This window comes from Pelophylax lessonae, assembly GCF_965119305.1.
Source record: "Pelophylax lessonae genome assembly, chromosome: 5".
In the NCBI taxonomy this organism is placed as follows: Eukaryota; Metazoa; Chordata; class Amphibia; order Anura; family Ranidae; genus Pelophylax; species Pelophylax lessonae.
Window position 1 is genome coordinate 189,680,506 of NC_138772.1, and position 19,423 is coordinate 189,699,928.

At 46.2% G+C, this 19,423-nt stretch overlaps 1 protein-coding gene across 1 annotated transcript in view; it reads left to right on the forward strand.

The window, feature by feature from the left end:
* The window catches only part of LOC309556458 (epidermal growth factor receptor-like), a 285,296-nt gene that overhangs the window by 89,928 nt on the left and 175,945 nt on the right, over positions 1-19,423 (forward strand). The window contains exon 5 of the mRNA XM_082258918.1: positions 5,893-6,052. Coding sequence (XP_082115044.1) covers positions 5,893-6,052 — 160 coding nt within the window. The remainder of the gene's footprint in view (positions 1-5,892; positions 6,053-19,423) is intronic.

The following is a 19,423-nucleotide window of genomic DNA, read 5'->3' on the forward strand; positions in this document are numbered from 1 at the left end:
AGGACCACAACTCTTCCTCTTCATGCTCATCTACAGCCTGATCCAGTACTCTTCGCAGGGCACGCTCCAGAAAAAATGCATATGGGATGAGGTCGATGATGTTGCCTTGGGTTCGACTGACCACCAGGGTTGTCATCTCCGCAAAAGGACGCATGAGCCTACAGCCATTGTTCATGAGCATTCAGTAACGCGGCCAAAAAATACCCAGCTCCGCAGAAAGAATGAAAGAAAATGAATGTTTTTTTTTATGAAAAATTATCCTGCGGATCGCTTTTGGTCTGTACACAATGAAGCAACGACCTTATCATCTGGGGTGTGCCAACACAATCCTAGAGGTGATCGCTTCATTGTGATACGCAAGCCCCTTCACCACGACAAGGTAACGATCACGAAGGGGAATTGACACATGTATGTGCCTTTTTTTTTGTTTTTTGTTTTTTTGCAGCCACAGTGTAGCACCAGAGGCCAGAAAAATTAGGCATGTACACATGCATGAAAAAGTAGGTATTGTTGCAGCCGCTGCTGTAGCAGCGGCCTGAAAAATTGAGGTTTTAAGGCAGAAAGTGCACTAAAACATTGCTGCTTGAACCGTAGTTGGTGGCGGAGACGTCACGTAAGTCATCCGGCATGCAGAGAATGATTATATACAGCAGCGTGTGGACCATTTTTAGGCCAAGGCATCTCAGTCATCACCAGGCCTTTTTTAGTCAAATGCATCCCCCACTGTCAGTCCCTTCGGGATCCATGCCTCATTCATCTTAATAAACGTGAGGTAATCAAGACTTTTTTGACCTAGGCGACTTCTCTTCTCAGTGACAATACCTCCTGCTGCGCTGAAGGTCCTTTCTGACAGCACACTTGAAGCGGGGCAGGCCAGAAGTTCAATGGCAAACTGGGATAGCTCAGGCCACAGGTCAAGCCTGCACACCCAGTAGTCAAGGGGTTCATCGCTCCTCAGAGTGTCGATATCTGCAGTTAAGGCAAGGTAGTCTGCTACCTGTCGGTCGAGTCGTTCTCTGAGGGTGGACCCCGAAGGGCTGTGGCGATGCATAGGACTAAAAAAGCTCCGCATGTCCTCCATCAACAAGACGTCTGTAAAGCGTCCTGTCCTTGCCGGCGTGGTTGTGGTGGTAGGAGGAGGATTACTTTCACCTCTTCCCCTGTTGGATTCCCGTTGTGCTGTGACATCACCCTTATACGCTGTGTAGAGCATAGTTTTTAACTTATTTTGTAGCTGCTGCATCCTTTGCGACTGCCGGTAATTGGGTAACATGTCACAGACTTTCTGCTTATACCGGGGGTCTAGTAGCGTGGCCACCCAGTACAGGTCGTTCTCCTTCAGCCTTTTTATACGAGGGTCTCTCAACAGGCATGACAGCATGAAAGACCCCATTTGCACAAGGTTGGATGCCGAGCTACTCATGTCCAATTCCTCGTCCTCACTGATGTCATTGAAGGTGTGTTCTTCCCCCCAGCCACGTACAACACCACGGGTACCAGATAGGTGACAACGAGCACCCTGGGATGCCTGCTGTGGTTGGTGTTCCTCCTCCTCAAAGCCACATTCCTCCTCTGACTCCTCTTCCTCACACTCCTCTTCCAGTGTTGCCGCAGGTCCAGCAATCGATGGTAAGGCTGTTTCTGGTGGTGGTGATGGTGACCACAACTCTTCCTCTTCCTCTTCACGCTCATCTACGGCCTGATCCAGCACTCTTCGCAGGGCACGCTCCAGGAAAAAAACATATGGGATGATGTCGCTGATGGTGCCTTCAGTGCGACTCACTAGGTTTGTCACCTCCTCAAAAGGACGCATGAGCCTACAGGCATTGCGCATGAGCGTCCAGTAGCGTGGCAAAAAAATACCCAGCTCCGCAGAGGCTGTCCTAGCACCCCGGTCATACAAATACTCGTTGACCGCTTTTTCTTGTTGGAGCAGGCGGTCGAACATTAGCAGTGTTGAATTCCAACGTGTCGGGCTGTCGCAAATCAAGCGCCTCACTGGCATGTTGTTTCGCCGCTGAATATCTGCAAAGTGCGCCATGGCCGTGTAGGAACGCCTGAAATGGCCACACACCTTCCTGGCCTGCTTGAGGACGTCCTGTAAGCCTGGGTACTTCTGCACAAAACGTTGCACAATCAGATTCAACACATGTGCCATGCACGGCACATGTGTCAACTTGCCCAAATTCAATGCCGCCAACAAATTGCTCCCGTTGTCACACACCACTTTGCCGATCTCCAGTTGGTGCGGGGTCAGCCACTGATCCACCTGTGCATTCAGGGCGGACAGTAGTGCTGGTCCGGTGTGACTCTCTGCTTTCAGGCAAGTCAACCCCAAGACAGCGTGACACTGTCGTATCCGGCATGTGGAATAGCCCCTGGGGAGCTGGGGGGGTGCAGTTGGTGTGGAGCAAGACGCAACAGCAGAAGAGGACTCAGCCGAGGAGGTTAGCAAAGAGGATGGAGTAGGAGGAGTAGAGGAGGTGGCAGCAGGCCTGCCTGCAAGTCGTGGCGGTGTCACCAACTCCTCTGCAGCAGAGCCACGCATTCCATGCTTGGCAGCCGCCAGCAGGTTTACCCAATGCGCAGTGTACGTTATATACCTGCCCTGACCGTGCTTTGCAGACCAGCTATCAGTGGTCAGATGGACCCTTGCCCCAACACTGTGTGCCAGACGTGACATGATTTCTTTTTCCACAATAGAGTACAGGTTGGGGATTGCCTTTTGTGAAAAATAATTTCGGCCGGGTACCTTCCACTGCGGTGTCCCAATAGCGACAAATTTTTTGAAGGCCTCAGACTCCACCAGCTTGTATGGTAAAAGCTGGCGGGCTAAGAGTTCCGACAAGCCAGCTGTCAGACGCCGGGCAAGGGGGTGACTCTGCGAGATTGGCTTTTTGCGCTCAAACATTTCCTTCACAGACACCTGACTGTGGGCAGGTGACGAGCAGGAACTGCTGAAGGTGAGAGGCGGAGGGGCGGGTTGTTGATAGGGGGCATGGAGGACAGCAGTGGTTGACGTGGCTGAAGATGCTGGACCAGGAGGAGGATGGTGGCTTTCAGTTTGTGTGCTGCTTTTACTCATGTGTTGATCCCATAGGCGTTTGTGATGTGAGATCATGTGCCTTCGCAAAGCAGTTGTACCTAGGTGGGTGTTGGACTTCCCACGACTCAGTTTCTTTTGGCACAGGTTACAAATGGCATCGCTGATATCAGAGGCAGACACACAAAAAAAATGCCACACTGCTGAGCTTTGCAAGGACGGCATTCTGGTGGTGGCAACAGCTTGCGTTGATTGGCGTGCTGTCTGGCTGACCCCGGGTGCCGAATCTACATGCTGTCTGACTGCGCCACTAGCTCCTTGCGATGACCTCCTCCCCCTGCTTCCAACTCGTCTCCTCCTCCTCTCTGTCTCCCCATCTGAACTTTCCCCCTCTTCTTCTGCTCTTCGAGCAGGCACCCAGGTGACATCCACAGACACATCGTCATCATCAGCCGCTTCACTTGACAACTCAGCAAAGGCAGCAGCAGCAGGTACAACATCATCATCATCACAATGTACGTCCATGTGTATAATGCTGCCTGACTGAGACATATCCCCGTTATCTACATCCTCTGGCACTAATAGTTGCGCATCACTTATTTCTTCAAACTGATGTGAAAATAACTCCTCTGACGGATCAAGTGAAGCGGCTGTGGTGCTAGTGTTGGTGGTGGTGCCGGCGGGCTGGCGAGTGGTAAATTGAGAGGTGCCCGAAGCTGAGCTGGAGGAGGATGGTGCATTAGGGTTCCGAGCGGAAGCTGTAGACGATTGGGTGTCCTGTGTAAGCCAGTCAACTATGGCCTCAGAATTTTTTGAGTTCAGGGTCTGTGGTGGCCTCTGAACACTGGGCATTATTCTAGGGCCTAAGGAAATCACAGCACCACGACCACGACGGCCCTTGCGGGGTGGCCTGCCTCTGCCTGTCATTTTTTTTTTAATGTGTTGTTACTGTTGTACTATGAGTGCAAGCTGCTGTGCCACCTTATATATCAGTGGTGGGTGGGCAGTGGCACAGTACACTCTCTGTGGACCTGACAGCAGTCACTGGCACCCAGGCAACTGCAATTTAAAAAATATATATATTTTTTTTTACTTTGCAAGCTGCTGTGCCACCTTATATATCAGTGGTGGGTGGGCAGTGGCACAGTACACTCTCTGTGGACCTGACAGCAGTCACTGGCACCCAGACAACTGCAATTTAAAAAATATATATATATTTTTTTACTTTGCAAGCTGCTGTGCCACCTTATATATCAATGGTGGGTGGGCAGTGGCACAGTACACTCTCTGTGGACCTGAGAGGAGTCACTGGCACCCAGGCAACTGCAATTTAAAAAAATATATATATATTTTTTACTTTGCAAGCTGCTGTGCCACCTTATATATCAGTGGTGGGTGGGTGGGCAGTGGCACAGTACACTCTCTGTGGACCTGACAGCAGTCACTGGCACCCAGGCAACTGCAATTTAAAAAAATATATATATTTTTTTTACTTTGCAAGCTGCTGTGCCACCTTATATATCAGTGGTGGGTGGGCAGTGGCACAGTACACTCTCTGTGGACCTGACAGCAGTCACTGGCACCCAGGCAACTGCAATTTAAAAAAATATATATTTTTTTTTTACTTTGCAAGCTGCTGTGCCACCTTATATATCAGTGGTGGGTGGGCACACAGTGGCACTGCAGTGGGCACAGTACACTCTGTGGACCTGACAGTCACTGGCAGCCCAGGCAACTGCAATAATAAAAAATATTTTTTTTTTCAATTTATTGCAACAAGATGCTGTGCCAACGTGTATATATCAGTGGTGGGCAGTGCACTGCAGTGGGTACAGTGCACTCTGTGGACCTGACACAGCACTCACTGCAATTATGACAGAGAAAAAAAAAATATTTTTTAAAATGCCAGGTACTGTGCCTGTGCCACCCGAAATGAGTGTGGTGTGCACACAGTACAGTCTGTGGTAGGTCTGTGGCCTCTCACACACAGCGGGCAGGCAACTGCAGTGTACAATAGATATATATATATATATATATATATATAAAGAAAAAAATCTATTACCTTACCAGCCCTTGAAAGGGCTTTTGGGGACACTATATATATATATATATGTATATATATATAAATAAAAAAATCCTCAATTACCAGCCCTTAAAAGGGCTTTTGGGGACACTAGATAGATATAGATATATATATATATGAAGAAACAACTCAATTACCAGCCCTTAAAAGGGCTTTTGGGGACGCTAGGTATATATATATATATATATATTAAAAAAAAAAAAAAACACAAATACCAGCCCTTAGAAGGGCTTTTTGGGGTGCTGATATTACAGCAGTAGTGGACCAAGAACACTGCAAGACCAGGAACACTGACTAACTGTCCCTAGCTTAACAGCAGCAGCAGCAGCAGCAGCTCTCTCCCTATTCTCACTACACACACTGCTTCAGAATGATCTAAGATGGATGCTGCCCTTGCTTATTTATAGGAGGTGGGAGGGTGTAGGAGGGAGGTACGCTGATTGGCTGGAAATGTGTCTGCTGACTGTAAAGTTCAGGGTCAAAGTTTGCCTCAATGATGTCTTATGGGGGGCGGACCGAACATCGCATATGTTCGCCGGCAGCGGCGAACGCGAACATGCTAAGTTCGCCGGGAACTGTTCGCCGGCGAACAGTTCTATACATCTCTATTATTAAGCAGCAAGTATGTTTTTGACAATGTGTACTTATGATGATATAATGGAATAAATGTAGTTTATTTTGAGGTTAGGTTCACTTAAATACTGTATATGAATGGGATGACTGGGAGTTTTCTTCTGTATATAAAACAAGTCCATGAGAAAATTAAATTCATGTTTATCATCATTTTTTGTTTACAGAAATTGTGCGTGGTGGAGTTGTAATAAAAGAAAACCCTAGACTCTGCGGCCTGGATACAATCAAATGGGAGGACATTGCTATGTCGGACGATATTAGAATTTCCACAGAAAACGCATCTCTTTCACACTGTATGTATGCCTGTCGAAGAACTGCTTGCTGGTTATAATCTGTAATGAAAGGATTTTTTTCTGATTTCAGGGCTAAGTAAGCCATATGTAAAATATGTAAAATACGTTTCCAAGTCACACCCTGACTATAGAAGTACCTCTGCGCTTCCGGAGGAACCAACTATAAGCTGTGATAAAAATTAATAGAAAATGCTGCTACTTAACCAAATAACGGAGATATTTGATAGAAACCATAAAATATAAATAATAGTAGCACAAGAGTCAAGGTATCATTGTCTCAACAGAACTATAAGCGACCAGTGAATGTTTACATATGTTTAGTGTAACAATGCAATCACTAAAAATCACTCGGAACGTCCCATAGTCCTCTGAATCAAAAATGAAAAGGAAGTCCAATAAACAGCCGTCAATTCGTGCAGTCTACCAGGGTCACCTATTTTCCACCACCAAGTGGCGGGGATGAAATCAGAAGAAGTGGTAACTCACCAGACCCTATTGCTCAATTGTTCTCACAAATGAGCGTAAAGCGCAGGGATTTAAACTGGACCAGCAGGAAAACATGAATAACATGTACAGTCCACTCTGCTTCAGGATCATTGTCCACTCCTTTCAATAATCCTCATAACCGCCCAACATGTAAGGATAAAACACCTCCAAAAGTGTAATACGTCTCAAACACGTTTATTAAGGTAAAAAATAAGTTACACTCACATTCGGTAAGAAGAAAATAGGCACATCATCAAACCCAAGGCCCAGAGGAAACAGCCGTTGTATACTGCAGACTGGCTCCACGCCAGCGCAGCTAGTTCCGGGATGTTCCTCCGCTGTATCACGTATTGTCGGATGCGTCGTCTTGACCAGAACGACGCACCACGGCCCATTAATACTCCGCTGCTGCGCGATCCTAACAGCGTACCTGCAAGCTGACCGGAAGGAGATCATCACTCTGTGCAGCGGAAGTAAAACCTCAAGAAGGTTAAGTCCCAATCTCTCCAAATATATCGTGACCCCCGTTCCTGATTATTAGACACCGGAAGTGTCATAAATAAATCGGAGATGTCAACTATTGGAAAAAATGGATAATCCAAATCTGGATACTGGAGAGGGTGTATACTCTAGACTATAGCGATATGCTCCAACCGGATAGCTTACCGTGCGCCAGTCATATATTAACATTAGTAAAATAACATTAATAAAATATATACCCCCACATTTCATAAACACAGTATGCAAACAATCAGAAAACATTTATATCATACAATATATGAGCAAGAATATTAATTAAAATTAATTAAAAATATTCATTAAAATTATTAATACAATTGTTATTAATAAAACTACTCATTAAAAACGACACCTTAGAGCTTTAATAAAATCTTAAAAATAACTCTAAAATATCCAAAAATATCCTAAAATATCCACGCATAAATAGCAATAAGTAATGGTTAGTATTAACTCGCAACCAGTAAACGCCACCAACAGAGCAATTAAAATATAAATTAATTTAAGAGTCACTGATAAAGCAATTTAAGTCAAGCTCTATATTAAGGCCCATTGGGGCGAGGGATTGGGTCAGGAAAATCCACTTCGTCTCACACTTGGAGAGTTCCCTGACCCATTTTGCCCCCCGCCACGACAGGGTGACCCGCTCAAAACCCCAGAAGTGTAAACTCCTAGGATCCCGCTGGTGGTATTGGCGAAAGTGGGCTGACACATTGTGTTCACGCTTCCCTTTCAATATATTTGTAATGTTTTCGCCTACCCTGATTTTGAGGGTCCGCTTGGTCCGCCCTATACAGATCAAGTTGCTTGGGCACATGAGTGCATACACTACGTGAGTAGTGTCGCACGTGATAAGATTCTTGATCTTAAAGGATTTATTAATAGCCGGAACAGAGAAAGATTCCCTTCTCCTAAATAAAATTGGTTGGTGCAAACGCACAAGCTCTGCACCTTCCACAAGTGAAGGAACCTTTTAAGTCTGGAAAGAAGGAAATGTTCGGAGGATCCAAAACCTTCTTCACTATCTGATCTCCAAAGTTGGGAGCCCTTCTATATATAAAGGAGGGTTTCTCAGGCAAAACAGGGTCCGAAGTCCTGTCCTTTCCGAAGAATAGGCCAATGTTGCCTGAAAATCTCCTCCACTCTTTTATAGTCATTCGAAAAATCAGATAGAAAGCTCCACTGTTTTGGATCACTGTCATTCATAGCCATATGTAAGCTTGTAATATGTATATGAACAAATGATAAGGTTTCTTTTGAATTTTTTTTTATTAAAAAACCTGCTCAGAGATGATTTACGTAATTTATTTTATAGAGTGCTAAATAATTAGCTTTTACAAGGAGCATTCACATCGAATCTCCATACCGCAGTCAGGCAGACAGACAGATGCACTCTAAGCCATATTTCTGTATATACATTAAATGTAGCACTGCCCCTTTAAAGACTGCCAATTTCACACTTACGGGTCCCCCTGAGTTACCATTAGCAACCTTGATATGCACAGTCTCTCACTTTTCCTCTTTGGCTCGTCCAATAATCAGTCCAGGGATATGTAGTTGGTTTTGAGTTTTACTATTGTAGCACTACTCCCATGGGAGCTGCTGGTTGCAGGTTTCCCTGGGTTACCCATAGCAACAACACAACAGTTTAGCATTTTCAAAGTGCTTGGCTCAGTCAAGAAAAAAGTCTAGGGTTTTGGTTTTTGATGTTTTATTGAGAACTTGGATGGAAGAAGGGATGAGTGGGATACTCCAACTTGAATAACTATGCACAATTTGCTGGGACGTCTAAGTTAACTGAGTGCTGCAAGGCCGCTGCTTCACCTCGTAACTGCAGTGAAGAAGTATTAAATGAGCTATACTGTACTGTAGAACACTTTTCAGGGCCCTTCCTGGTACCCCTTTTGTCCTTATTCTTCAGGGTTCTCTACACGGCACCCCCTTTACTGTAACTCTCTGTGTGAGCAGGCTCCCTGATCCTCGTAATTCACTGGAGTGGCCTCCCTTCCTGGGCAGACCCTTTGGCAAGTCCCCTGGTACTCACGGACACTGTTTTTCCTGAGAGACTCTGCCAGCAGCTCCACTGTCAGCTCCACTGGATCCTCTGCAGCTCAGCTCCACACCTGGTTCACTAGGCTGACTGCCTGGACCACCTTCCTCACACTCAGCAGGAGGAGAGACAGCCGTCAGCCTCCTCCTGGGACTCTGCTTCCCGCCAAAGACGCCCTGTCACATGTCCCCTTAGCTTTTATGAGCAATCCCAGGATGCATTGCAAGAATGCCCTCCCACTGGGATTCCCACAAAAGCTAATGTGTCACTGGTGGGGTTTCCTCCACTGTCCAACAAGCACCCTCATTGGATGCAGTGGGGACACTCCCTCAGACCTAGCGAATCACAACAGGCAACCTAACAGATCAGGCTCTCCTGATAAGCAGAAGGAGCAAATAGATGCCTTTACCTAGCACCTACCTAGGAGGGTGCTACATCCACCCCCCACCAAAAATTAGCCCCGTCCCATTGGCTCTGGGGCAGCCGCCCCCTACAAAAATCCTACAAAACTACAGGAGCATCCCACAAACCTGGAAAAGGGGGAAAAGGGAAATGAACAAATATACAATTAATAAATTAAGTGGAAAATATAGGCATCTCTTTATACAATATAATACATGACAAGTGCATTTATAGCAATGCATCCCCCACCAAGCAAAGCCTGCTCTGGTGAGTAAATATGACAACCTCACTAACTATCGCTTAATTTTGTGCCACCTGCAAAAGAAAGGGGTTAAGCACTTTATAAGCATACAGTTTTCATCATTATCTGAACTCTTGGAGTGATGAAGACACTCTGCGCAGGGGCGACCTTCTCATCATACGTCCCTGTCTACTTAGTCAGCTGCTTTTTTAGTCTTGACACACCGGTCAGTCCACTCCTCCAAGGTGGTCCTGAGCCCTGGCACTGACTTCCTACAATAGTCCATTTTCTATTCTCTCCCCACAGGAGGTTGGTTGTTGGAGCCTGAGCAAACCAACGGTTCCACAGGGGAGAAAAAGAGTCTCTTCGGGGCCCCTGGCAACACTAGGGCACCCTCCACCAAACTCCAGGTACACTGCCCACTTCGTTCTTGAACAGCCATTTTTAAATTTCCAGTCCTGGCCCGATGGCCTAAGTAGTCCATCTGGAACTTGAGGTAGAGTCTTGAAAACTTCACATTTTATTTGCAATCCACAACCCTGGCCCAATGGCCCAAAGGGTCTCCGGAAACAACAACATGGGTTGGTCTCAAAAAGTTTGGTCTCAAAAAGTTATCTGAAGAGGGACGGCCCTCTGATTTGAGTCCATTTAATGGTATCTCCTTGTTTCCCAACCCCCTTCTGCAAGGATAGAAAGGGAAGGGGTGGTGGAAAGGGGACATACACCTCAACAGTATCAGGACTTGAATAACTCAGTTTCACACATAGACTAGCCAGCCACGCTAAAAGTTTAAATTTTTCTTTTTCCTGAAAGTTCTCTTTCAATGTAATAGTCAGGATGGGGAATCCTTACTAACTTCCCGTGTTCATCCTGGATGCGGATCAACTAGGCCTGGCCCGATCCATCTGGGCTGCGGACCTCCACTCGGTCCAAGTAGATGGACCGCCTATAGTTCCATTGCGTCTTAACTGACAAAGTTCTTCCAGAGGTCCAATCTGGACAAATTTCGGTATGGCTTGGGGACAGGAAGTCCCATATGGCTTTGTCACACCAGGACTCTCTTCTTGCTTCAATTTCTAACATAATCTCCCGTGGAGCATAAGGGTAGTCATACCCATATTCCATACCAACTTTCATTTGCAGCCACCGCTGCATTCTTGAAAATCTGGGAAGGGTTTTCTGGTTCCCTCTCCCAGCTGGAGAAAATGGGGTCTTTTCCCGCCTGATTAAAGAGTCATAGGCATTTTCATCCCGAGCCCAGGCATAGTTTTTAGGTGGGGTTAAATCTGGGACCTAAATGGCATAGGCCTCAAAGAACCCCAGACTCTTGGCACACTCTTCTCATACCACAGAATCCCTAGTCTCTTCATCTGGTGGTTCTAACATATCAGGACAAAGTGGACTGCTCCGCTCCTCAGATCCCCAGTCCCACTCTGTTTCATCCTCAGATTTCCAGACATCAATCCCCTCTTCTAGGGACCCAAACTGGTTCTGAAAACTATAAGACCCAACATCGATGCCCCCGGCTTCTTCCTCACTGCTTGCACTTCCTTTAGCAGCCCTTGACACCACTGGCCATCTCTTCTCCTCAAACTTGATGGGAGCAGACTTTGCTTCTGCTGCTGCAGTTTTCAATGCATCAGGTGGCCACTCTCCGGCCCTCACTACCTGCATGCATCCTTTCTCTGGCATTCGGGTCTCCTTCCATGAGCATACTGGACAAGTGCCAGGTTTCATGACCTCCATCATGACTCTGAACACTTCTCTCCCACAACCCTGGAGAGGCCCCGATTCCAAAGCCGACAAGGCCCGAGTGACTCCGTCTCCCCCGACACACACACACACAACTTTCTGGGCCGACCTTCACTCTTCTCCGCTTGCAGCAGCAGATGGCCGCAATGCCCACACTGGCTCCACGCTTGCACTCGCAAAGTCACACTCAAACACTGGGGACATACCAGACCTAAGTGCTTCAAGCCTCCTCCGGTGCATAACGCCAGTCTTCCATCGGGCACCATCCGCACTCCTGTATCCCACAGGGTGGATGTCTTTGTCTCTCCGGTCTGCTCCCTGGTCTGCCCAGCAGGTTCTCCACCAACAGGTGGAACGATCGCTGATGAGCTCTGACTCTCTCCGGCACACTTCATCTTGCTTCTCCGCACACGTGTCTCCCTCTCAGCCACACCTGAAGGCTGAAGTAGTTTTTGGACTTCCTTTGTCACTCCTGATTGGCTGGGTGCGAGCGACGTCTGCACCCACATTTCCTTTCTGGCGGTGACTCCTCCTGCTAGGCAGAACTCTTCAGCACGCGCTTTCCCTCGCGGTGCAGTAACCCCTCCAATGCCGCGCTCTCTCACCTCAGTCAGTCCCTCACCAGACACGCATCCACTCTTCTTGCTTGTAACAGGGCTCATGCTGTGCCTCTATCACCCTAAGCCAGCTGACCCTCTTTGCCAGTCCAGAGAATTGTCCCGCTGTCATATGCAAATAGTTTGTGAGGTTGAAAAAATACATCAGTCCATCCAGTTCAACCTATGATGTGTGTGTGTGCGTTTGCTGTTAACCGTACATTGAATACCCCTGTATGTTGTGGTCTTTAAGGTGCCCATCTAATAGTTTTTGAAACTATCGATGCTCCCTGCTGATACGACTGCTTGTGGAAGAGAATTCCACATCCTTACTTCTCTGACAGTGAAGAACCCCTTACGTATTTTAAGGTTAAACAGTTTTTCCTAGTTTTAGTGAATGGCCACGTGTCTTATTGTATTCCCTTTCTCTAAAAAGTTTGTTCCTTATGCTAGGGTCGCCAGTAGTGATGGACGAACATCGGCCGGGGCGGTTCGCGAACGCCAGCCGCAAATTTTCTCAAAAGTCCGCGAACCGCGAGTTTGCGGCGGGCCCCATTGACTTTAATGGGAGGCGAACTTTAAAAACCTTTAGGTCATATTTGCAGCCACAAAAGACGTACTAGCTGTGCACAAATAGTCCCAGCACATGGACAATGTCATAACAGAAGTATTGCAATTGAAAAGGTTGCCCTAAATTTTTTTTTTTTTACAGCAAAAAATATTTTTTATTTTTCATAAATCAGCCAGAACTGACAGCAGCCGGTAAATACATTGTCTAATACATATAGGGTCCATTCCCACATCTGTAAAATGGGTCCGCATCCATTCCACAATTTGGCGGAACCTTTACAGACCCATTGTTTTTTATTTCCAGTCTTAAAAATTAACAAGATAAAGAAGTAAGTGTCGGCCATTTCAGGCCCCAAAAATTAGCCCACATGTGTTTACCTGACAGCTAAGAACGTAGTATTCTGTGGCTGAAGGTACATTAGGCATTCACAGGTAACAGAAGTAAGTGTCGGCCAGTATTGGCCCCAAAAATTAGCCCACATGGGTTTACCTGACAGCTAAGAATGTAGTATTCTGTGGCTGAAGGTACATTAGGCATTCACAGGATACAGAAGTAAGTGTTGGCCTGTATAGGAACCAAAAATTAGCCCACATGGGTTTACCTGACAGCTAAGTACGTAGTATTCTGTGGCTGAAGGTACATTAGGCATTCACACAGTATACAGAAGTAAGTGCCGGCCTGTATAGGCTGCAAAAATTAGCTCACATGGTTTGAACTGACAGCAAAGAACGTAGTATGTGATGGCTAGAGGTACAGTAGGCGTTCACAGTATACAGAAGTAAGTGGCGGCCTGTATAGGCTCCAAAAATTAGCTCACATGGGTTGAACTGACAGCAAAGAACTTATTTTTTGATAGCTAGAGGTACAGTAGGCGTTCACCAGATACAGAAGTAAGTGGCGGCCTTTATAGGCTGCAAAAATTAGCTCACATGGGTTGAACTGACAGCAAAGAACTTAATTTTTGATGGCTAGAGGTACGGTAGGCGTTCACAGTACACAGAACCGTAAGTGTCGGCCTGTATAGGCTCCAAAAATTAGCTCACATGGTTTCGACTGACAGACAAAAACATGGTTTTTGATGGCTAGAGGTACGGTAGGCGTTCGCAGTATACACAAGTTAGTGGCGGGCTGTATAGGCCGCAAAAATGAGCTCACATGGGTTGAACTGACAGCAAAGAACGTAGTATATGATGGCTAGAGGTACAGTAGGCGTTCACAGTATACACAAGTTGGTGGCGGGCTGTATAGGCCGCAAAAATGAGCTCACATGGGTTGAACTGACAGCAAAGAATGTAGTATATGAAGGTTAGAGGTACAGTAGGCGTTCACAGTAAACACAAGTTGGTGGTGGGCTGTATAGGCCGCAAAAATGAGCTCACATGGGTTGAACTGACAGCAAAGAACGTAGTATATGATGGCTAGAGGTACAGTAGGCGTTCACAGTATACATAAGTTGGTGGCGGGCTGTATAGGCCGCAAAAATGAGTTCACATGGGTTGAACTGACAGCAAAGAACGTAGTATATGATGGCTAGAGGTACAGTAGGCGTTCAGAGTATACAGAAGTAGGTGGCGGCCTCTATAGGCCGCAAAAATGAGGTCACATGGGTTGAACTGACAGCAAAGAACATAGTATATGAAGGCTAGAGGTACAGTAGGCGTTCACAGTATACACAAGTTGGTGGCGGGCTGTATAGGCCGCAAAAATGAGCTCACATGGGTTGAACTGACAGCAAAGAATGTAGTATATGATGGTTAGAGGTACAGTAGGCGTTCAGAGTATACAGAAGTAGGTGGCGGGCTGTATAGGCCGCAAGAATGAGCTCACATGGGTTTAACTGACAGCAAAGAACGTAGTATATGATGGCTAGAGGTACAGTAGGCATTCACAGTACACAGAACAGTAAGTGTCGGCCTGTATAGGCTGCAAAAATTAGCCATTCAATGGACATGAAATGCCTTTTATGCCGCTGTATTTAGCGAAGCCAAGGACCAGGAATTGTTGTGGGTGGATGGCGGTCTTTCGGATATTTGTGGCCTGGCATGAGGAATTTCGATGAAACCTGGTCTACTGATCACATGTGTTGAATTCCTCAGAGATCCATGCCTCATTCATTTTTATAAATGTGAGGTAGTCTACACTGTCATGAGCTAGGCGAGTGCGCTTATCGGTCACGATCCCCCCTGCTGCGCTGAACGTCCTTTCGGACAGGGCACTGGACGGGGGGCAAGCCAACAGTTCCATTGCAAATTGTGGAAGCTCTGGCCAGAGGTCAAGCCTGCCCACCCAGTAGTCCAGGGGTTCATCACTCCTCAGATCGTCCACATAGGCCGTTAACCCGATGTAGTTGGACACCTGTCCACTCCAACATTTAAACCACAGAAGCCTGCCTTTTTCCAGAACAACGTGACGACAGCATCATGGAAGGTGGAGTGTTGGACAACTGTGAGGAGACAGGAGAAGGAGAAGAGGATGGATGGTGAGAGCATGGAGTGTGGCTTTGTGGGTTCTGACAGTTTTGCTCCCACTGGGCTTGGTGATGGGATATCAGGTGCCTTCTTAAGGCGGTTGTCCCTAGGTGAGTGTTGGGCTTACCACGACTTATGCGTTGACTGCAAAGGCTGCAGATGGCAACACTGGTGTCAGCAACGGACACATTAAAAAGAGCACACACTGCGGAGCCATGTGCCGGTGTCCTGGGAGCGCCAGATGTGACTGTACATGGTTGATGGCTCGCTCCTGATATAGTTGCAGTCTGCTTTGTACCTCTTGTGCAATGCAAGTTCTGCCTGCCTCTCCTCCCTATCTGCCAGTCTGTCAGTCCGCCAGTTCTACAAATAATTGGCCAGTAACTGTTGTCACTGTGTGTAGCACAGTTAACACAGCAAAAGACGCCAAATGTTTGCAGGACTAAAATACAATCTTTTTATACTGTTAAATAACACCCCACTTCAATATGTGGCATTGGGGGGGCCGCAGGTTTATTACACCAGTTCTACAAATAATTGGCCAGCACAGCACAGCAATACCAAAAAAATTGCAGCCCTTTACATTACTTTTGTGGACATTAAGAGAGCAATTTGTGTGTGACTGCAGCCGATCTCTAACTGCCCCTAAAGCAACCACTGGATACCTCTCCCTATAGTAAAGAGACTGTAATAGACCCTAAAATGACATTGGAGCATTTTAAATGACTTTTGTGGACATTGACAAAGTGATTTCTGAGTCACTGCAGCCGATCTCTAACTGCCCCTACAGCAACCACTGGATACCTCTCCCTATAGTAAAGAGACTGTAATAGACCCCAAAACGACATTGAAGCATTTTAAATGACTTTTGTGGACATTGACAGAGCGATTTCTGTGTGACTGCAGCCAATCTCTAACTGCCCCTACAGCAACCACTGGATACCTCTCCCTATAGTAAAGAGACTGTAATAGGCCCTAAAACGACATTGGAGCATTTTAAATGACTTTTGTGGACATTGACAGAGCGATTTCTGTGTGACTGCAGCCAATCTCTAACTGCCCATAAAGCAACCACAGGATACCTCTCCCTAAGCTCAAAAGATACTAGACCTAAACCGAAATACCAGCCATCAAAAGGACTTTTGTGGACATTGACAGAGTGATTTCTGTGTGACTGCAGCCGATTTCTAACTGCCCCTAAAGCAACCACAGGATACCTCTCCCTAAGCTCAAAAGATACTAGACCTATACCGAAATACCAGCCCTCAAAAGGACTTTTGTGGATCTTCACAGCGCTATATGTGTCTAGCAAACTCTCCCTGATGAGCACAGCAGACCTCTCCCTAGACTGGCAGAAAGCGGAATCTGAAATGGCTGCCAGATTGGATCTATTTATAGGGTAGGGGGACTGTCCATGTGCTGGAATGTTTCAATTGGCTGTCCCGTTCCACCTGACGGCTGTGTCACGGGTCAAAGTTCTCCCTAATGTAAACAAATATGGCCGCCGCGAACGACGCCATGTGTCCGAAAATTTGGCGGGTAGCGAACAAGCCAAATTTGCCGCTAACCGACCGCCAGGCGAACCGCAAGGCCATCTCTAGTCGCCAGTACAGTATTTGTACATTGATATCATATCTCCCCTCAATCGTCTCTTCTCCAGAGAGAATAAGTTCAATGCTTTTAGTCTTTCCTCATAGCCGATGCCCTCCATTCCCCTAATTATTTTTGTTGCATGGTCAACAGTCCTCTTCCCAGCACATGTACAAGCAAGGCCCATCACCATACTGTCTCCGAAAAATGTCCCACTGTCATTAACTGCATGGCCGACAGATTTCCTCACAGTATCCACACTGCATCTGTATAGAAAGAATGTCCTGCTGTCGTTTGCACGGTCAACACTTTTGCATATAGTCTTGGCACACACGCGGCCCCCGTTACACTGATCCAAGTGCCCGTGGCCGCCATTTTCTCCGTCCACACTTGCACCTTTTACTGTTAAGCACATACAGTCAATACTCACAAAAAGATGCATTTGTCTTGCCTCCAAGTACTTCACTGGAGTGTACAATTTTTATAGCTCAGACTGCGATTCTGACTGGAATCTTTCCGTTGCCATGGGCAACCATTATTGTGCAATTTTCTCTTCATCCCACTCTCCCTATCTCCTGTGGAGCAGGCCTCACACTTGTATTGAACATTATAACACAGTCTCTGGAGCAAAAAGGACATTTATGAAGACTGTCTTCAGCTGTTCCCATTAGCAACCGGGCTGGTAACCCCAGGTGACATCCTGGACGAGCCCCCAAATGTAGCACTACTCCCATGGGAGCTGCTGGTTATAGGTTCCCCTGGGTTACCAAAAGCAACAACAAGACAGTTTAGCATTTTCAAAGTGCTTGGCTCAGTCATGAAACATTCTAGGGGTTTTGGTTTTTGTTGACTGCATCAGGGGGGGGGGGGGGGGTCACACCTACACCCCTACTGACAAAGTCTAGCCAATGACGTAATGCGTATAGCGGACAGAGCCTGCTGTCAGATGTCTCCCCACTGATTATACTGATTAGAGACCAGAGTATTCCAATTGAGCTTGTCTGGCTTGCACAGCCTTGATGTGCCTTTTAATGAGACACAGCCGAGGGGATACAAGATTGGAGATTGAATGATCATTGTCCAGTCATCACCCTTAGGAATATATCCCTTTTTGGGAACAGCTATTTCTGACACACTGGTAAAACAGGGGTCAGAACGGGAGGTATGGAGCCACTTTTTATTGGTGAAGGATTGCGCCTCAGAAGGTTCACTTTCAAGCACTGTCACTTTTCTATTTTGTGATATTTTTGGTCATGTGCATAATTTTTGCACATTTTTCTGGCACAGGACTTTTTCAATATTTATTCACTTTAAAATACCTTTTTTCACTACTTTGTATTTGCATTTATTTTATATGAATTAAATATTGTGTATTTATTTCACTTAGGTCAATTTATATTTATGAAATTTGTTTATAAAATATATGTATTCATGTAAGTGGCGCTGCATTTTTTTTGGGTTAGTTTTTTTATATGCACCCATTTGTCAGGTTTCCTCCCACTGTCCAACATGCCTCCCTATTGGACCAGACATAATGAATCGCATACTGAGCACAATGATGCACTTGCACCTCACTAACAGATCCTGCTCTCTAATAGGCAGAGAGCAATATAGATTTGCCTGCAGCTCCTCAGATAGGCAGGCGGATAGGAGGGTGATACACTCACATCCCCCCTCCCACACACACACACCAAAACAAGCCCTCTCCTCACTGGCTCTGGGCAGCCGCCCCTACAAAAATTATTTTACACAAAATTTTCATGGAGTATCACACACACTTGGAAACAGGGAAGAGGGAAGTAATGAATGTACAGGGCCATGGGGCATACCCCATTTGTGGCAAGTAGATACAATAAATTATGTGGAAAAATATATGACTTTGCTGAACAAATATTCACACATTTATGTACACATAGCAAGTGCATTTAAATCAATGCAACCCCCGCCAAACAAAAATCTGCCTGGAAAGGTAAACATCACCCTGTCTAGCTAACTAAATACAGTATCTACATTGCATGGACATTTGTATTAAGTAGTGAAGGGCCTAGCCAGACCCGGAAATCTTAAGCAAGACTGCAAAGGAATCAAGTTAAGCATGAGTTAATGCATGGTTTCTTACTCCCAGTGAGACTGCCCTCTCCTCAGAGGTGACCTTCTCACCAGACTTATCTCTAACTTCAACATTCTCATAGAGATCTTCTTCATTTTTGGCCCCATAAGGGCACGCTTGACTCGATGTTCCATTGTTATTCCTGAAACAGATAAAAATTATACCCTGCCAAGCTGACTAACACTTCCATATCAGTTCTTTCAGAGAACCATATTGTTGACTGAATAATAGGCACAGTCCCTCTCCAACGCTAGGGCACTGACTCTCTCCTATTATAGTCAGACCCACAAGTTCAGAAGGAAGAAATGCAGAGTCCACCGGACTGGTGTTCACAGTGTCCTCTTCTTCTTTAACACCGAGGCAAAATCTCTTCTTCTGTGACAAAATTTTGCTGGAGCCTGAGCAACTTGTCTACTTGGGAGTTTTACTAGTCTCTTCCAGGGGTCCTTCACTCTAACATCCCCCTTCCCGGAAGAGACTATGGGTCACTACCTCCTCTCCAAAGGCAGCAACTCACACAGCATTCTTTCAACCGGCCCCCTGGCCTAACAGGATCTTTACAAAGTGTCCTTTGAGCAAAGTATCTTTG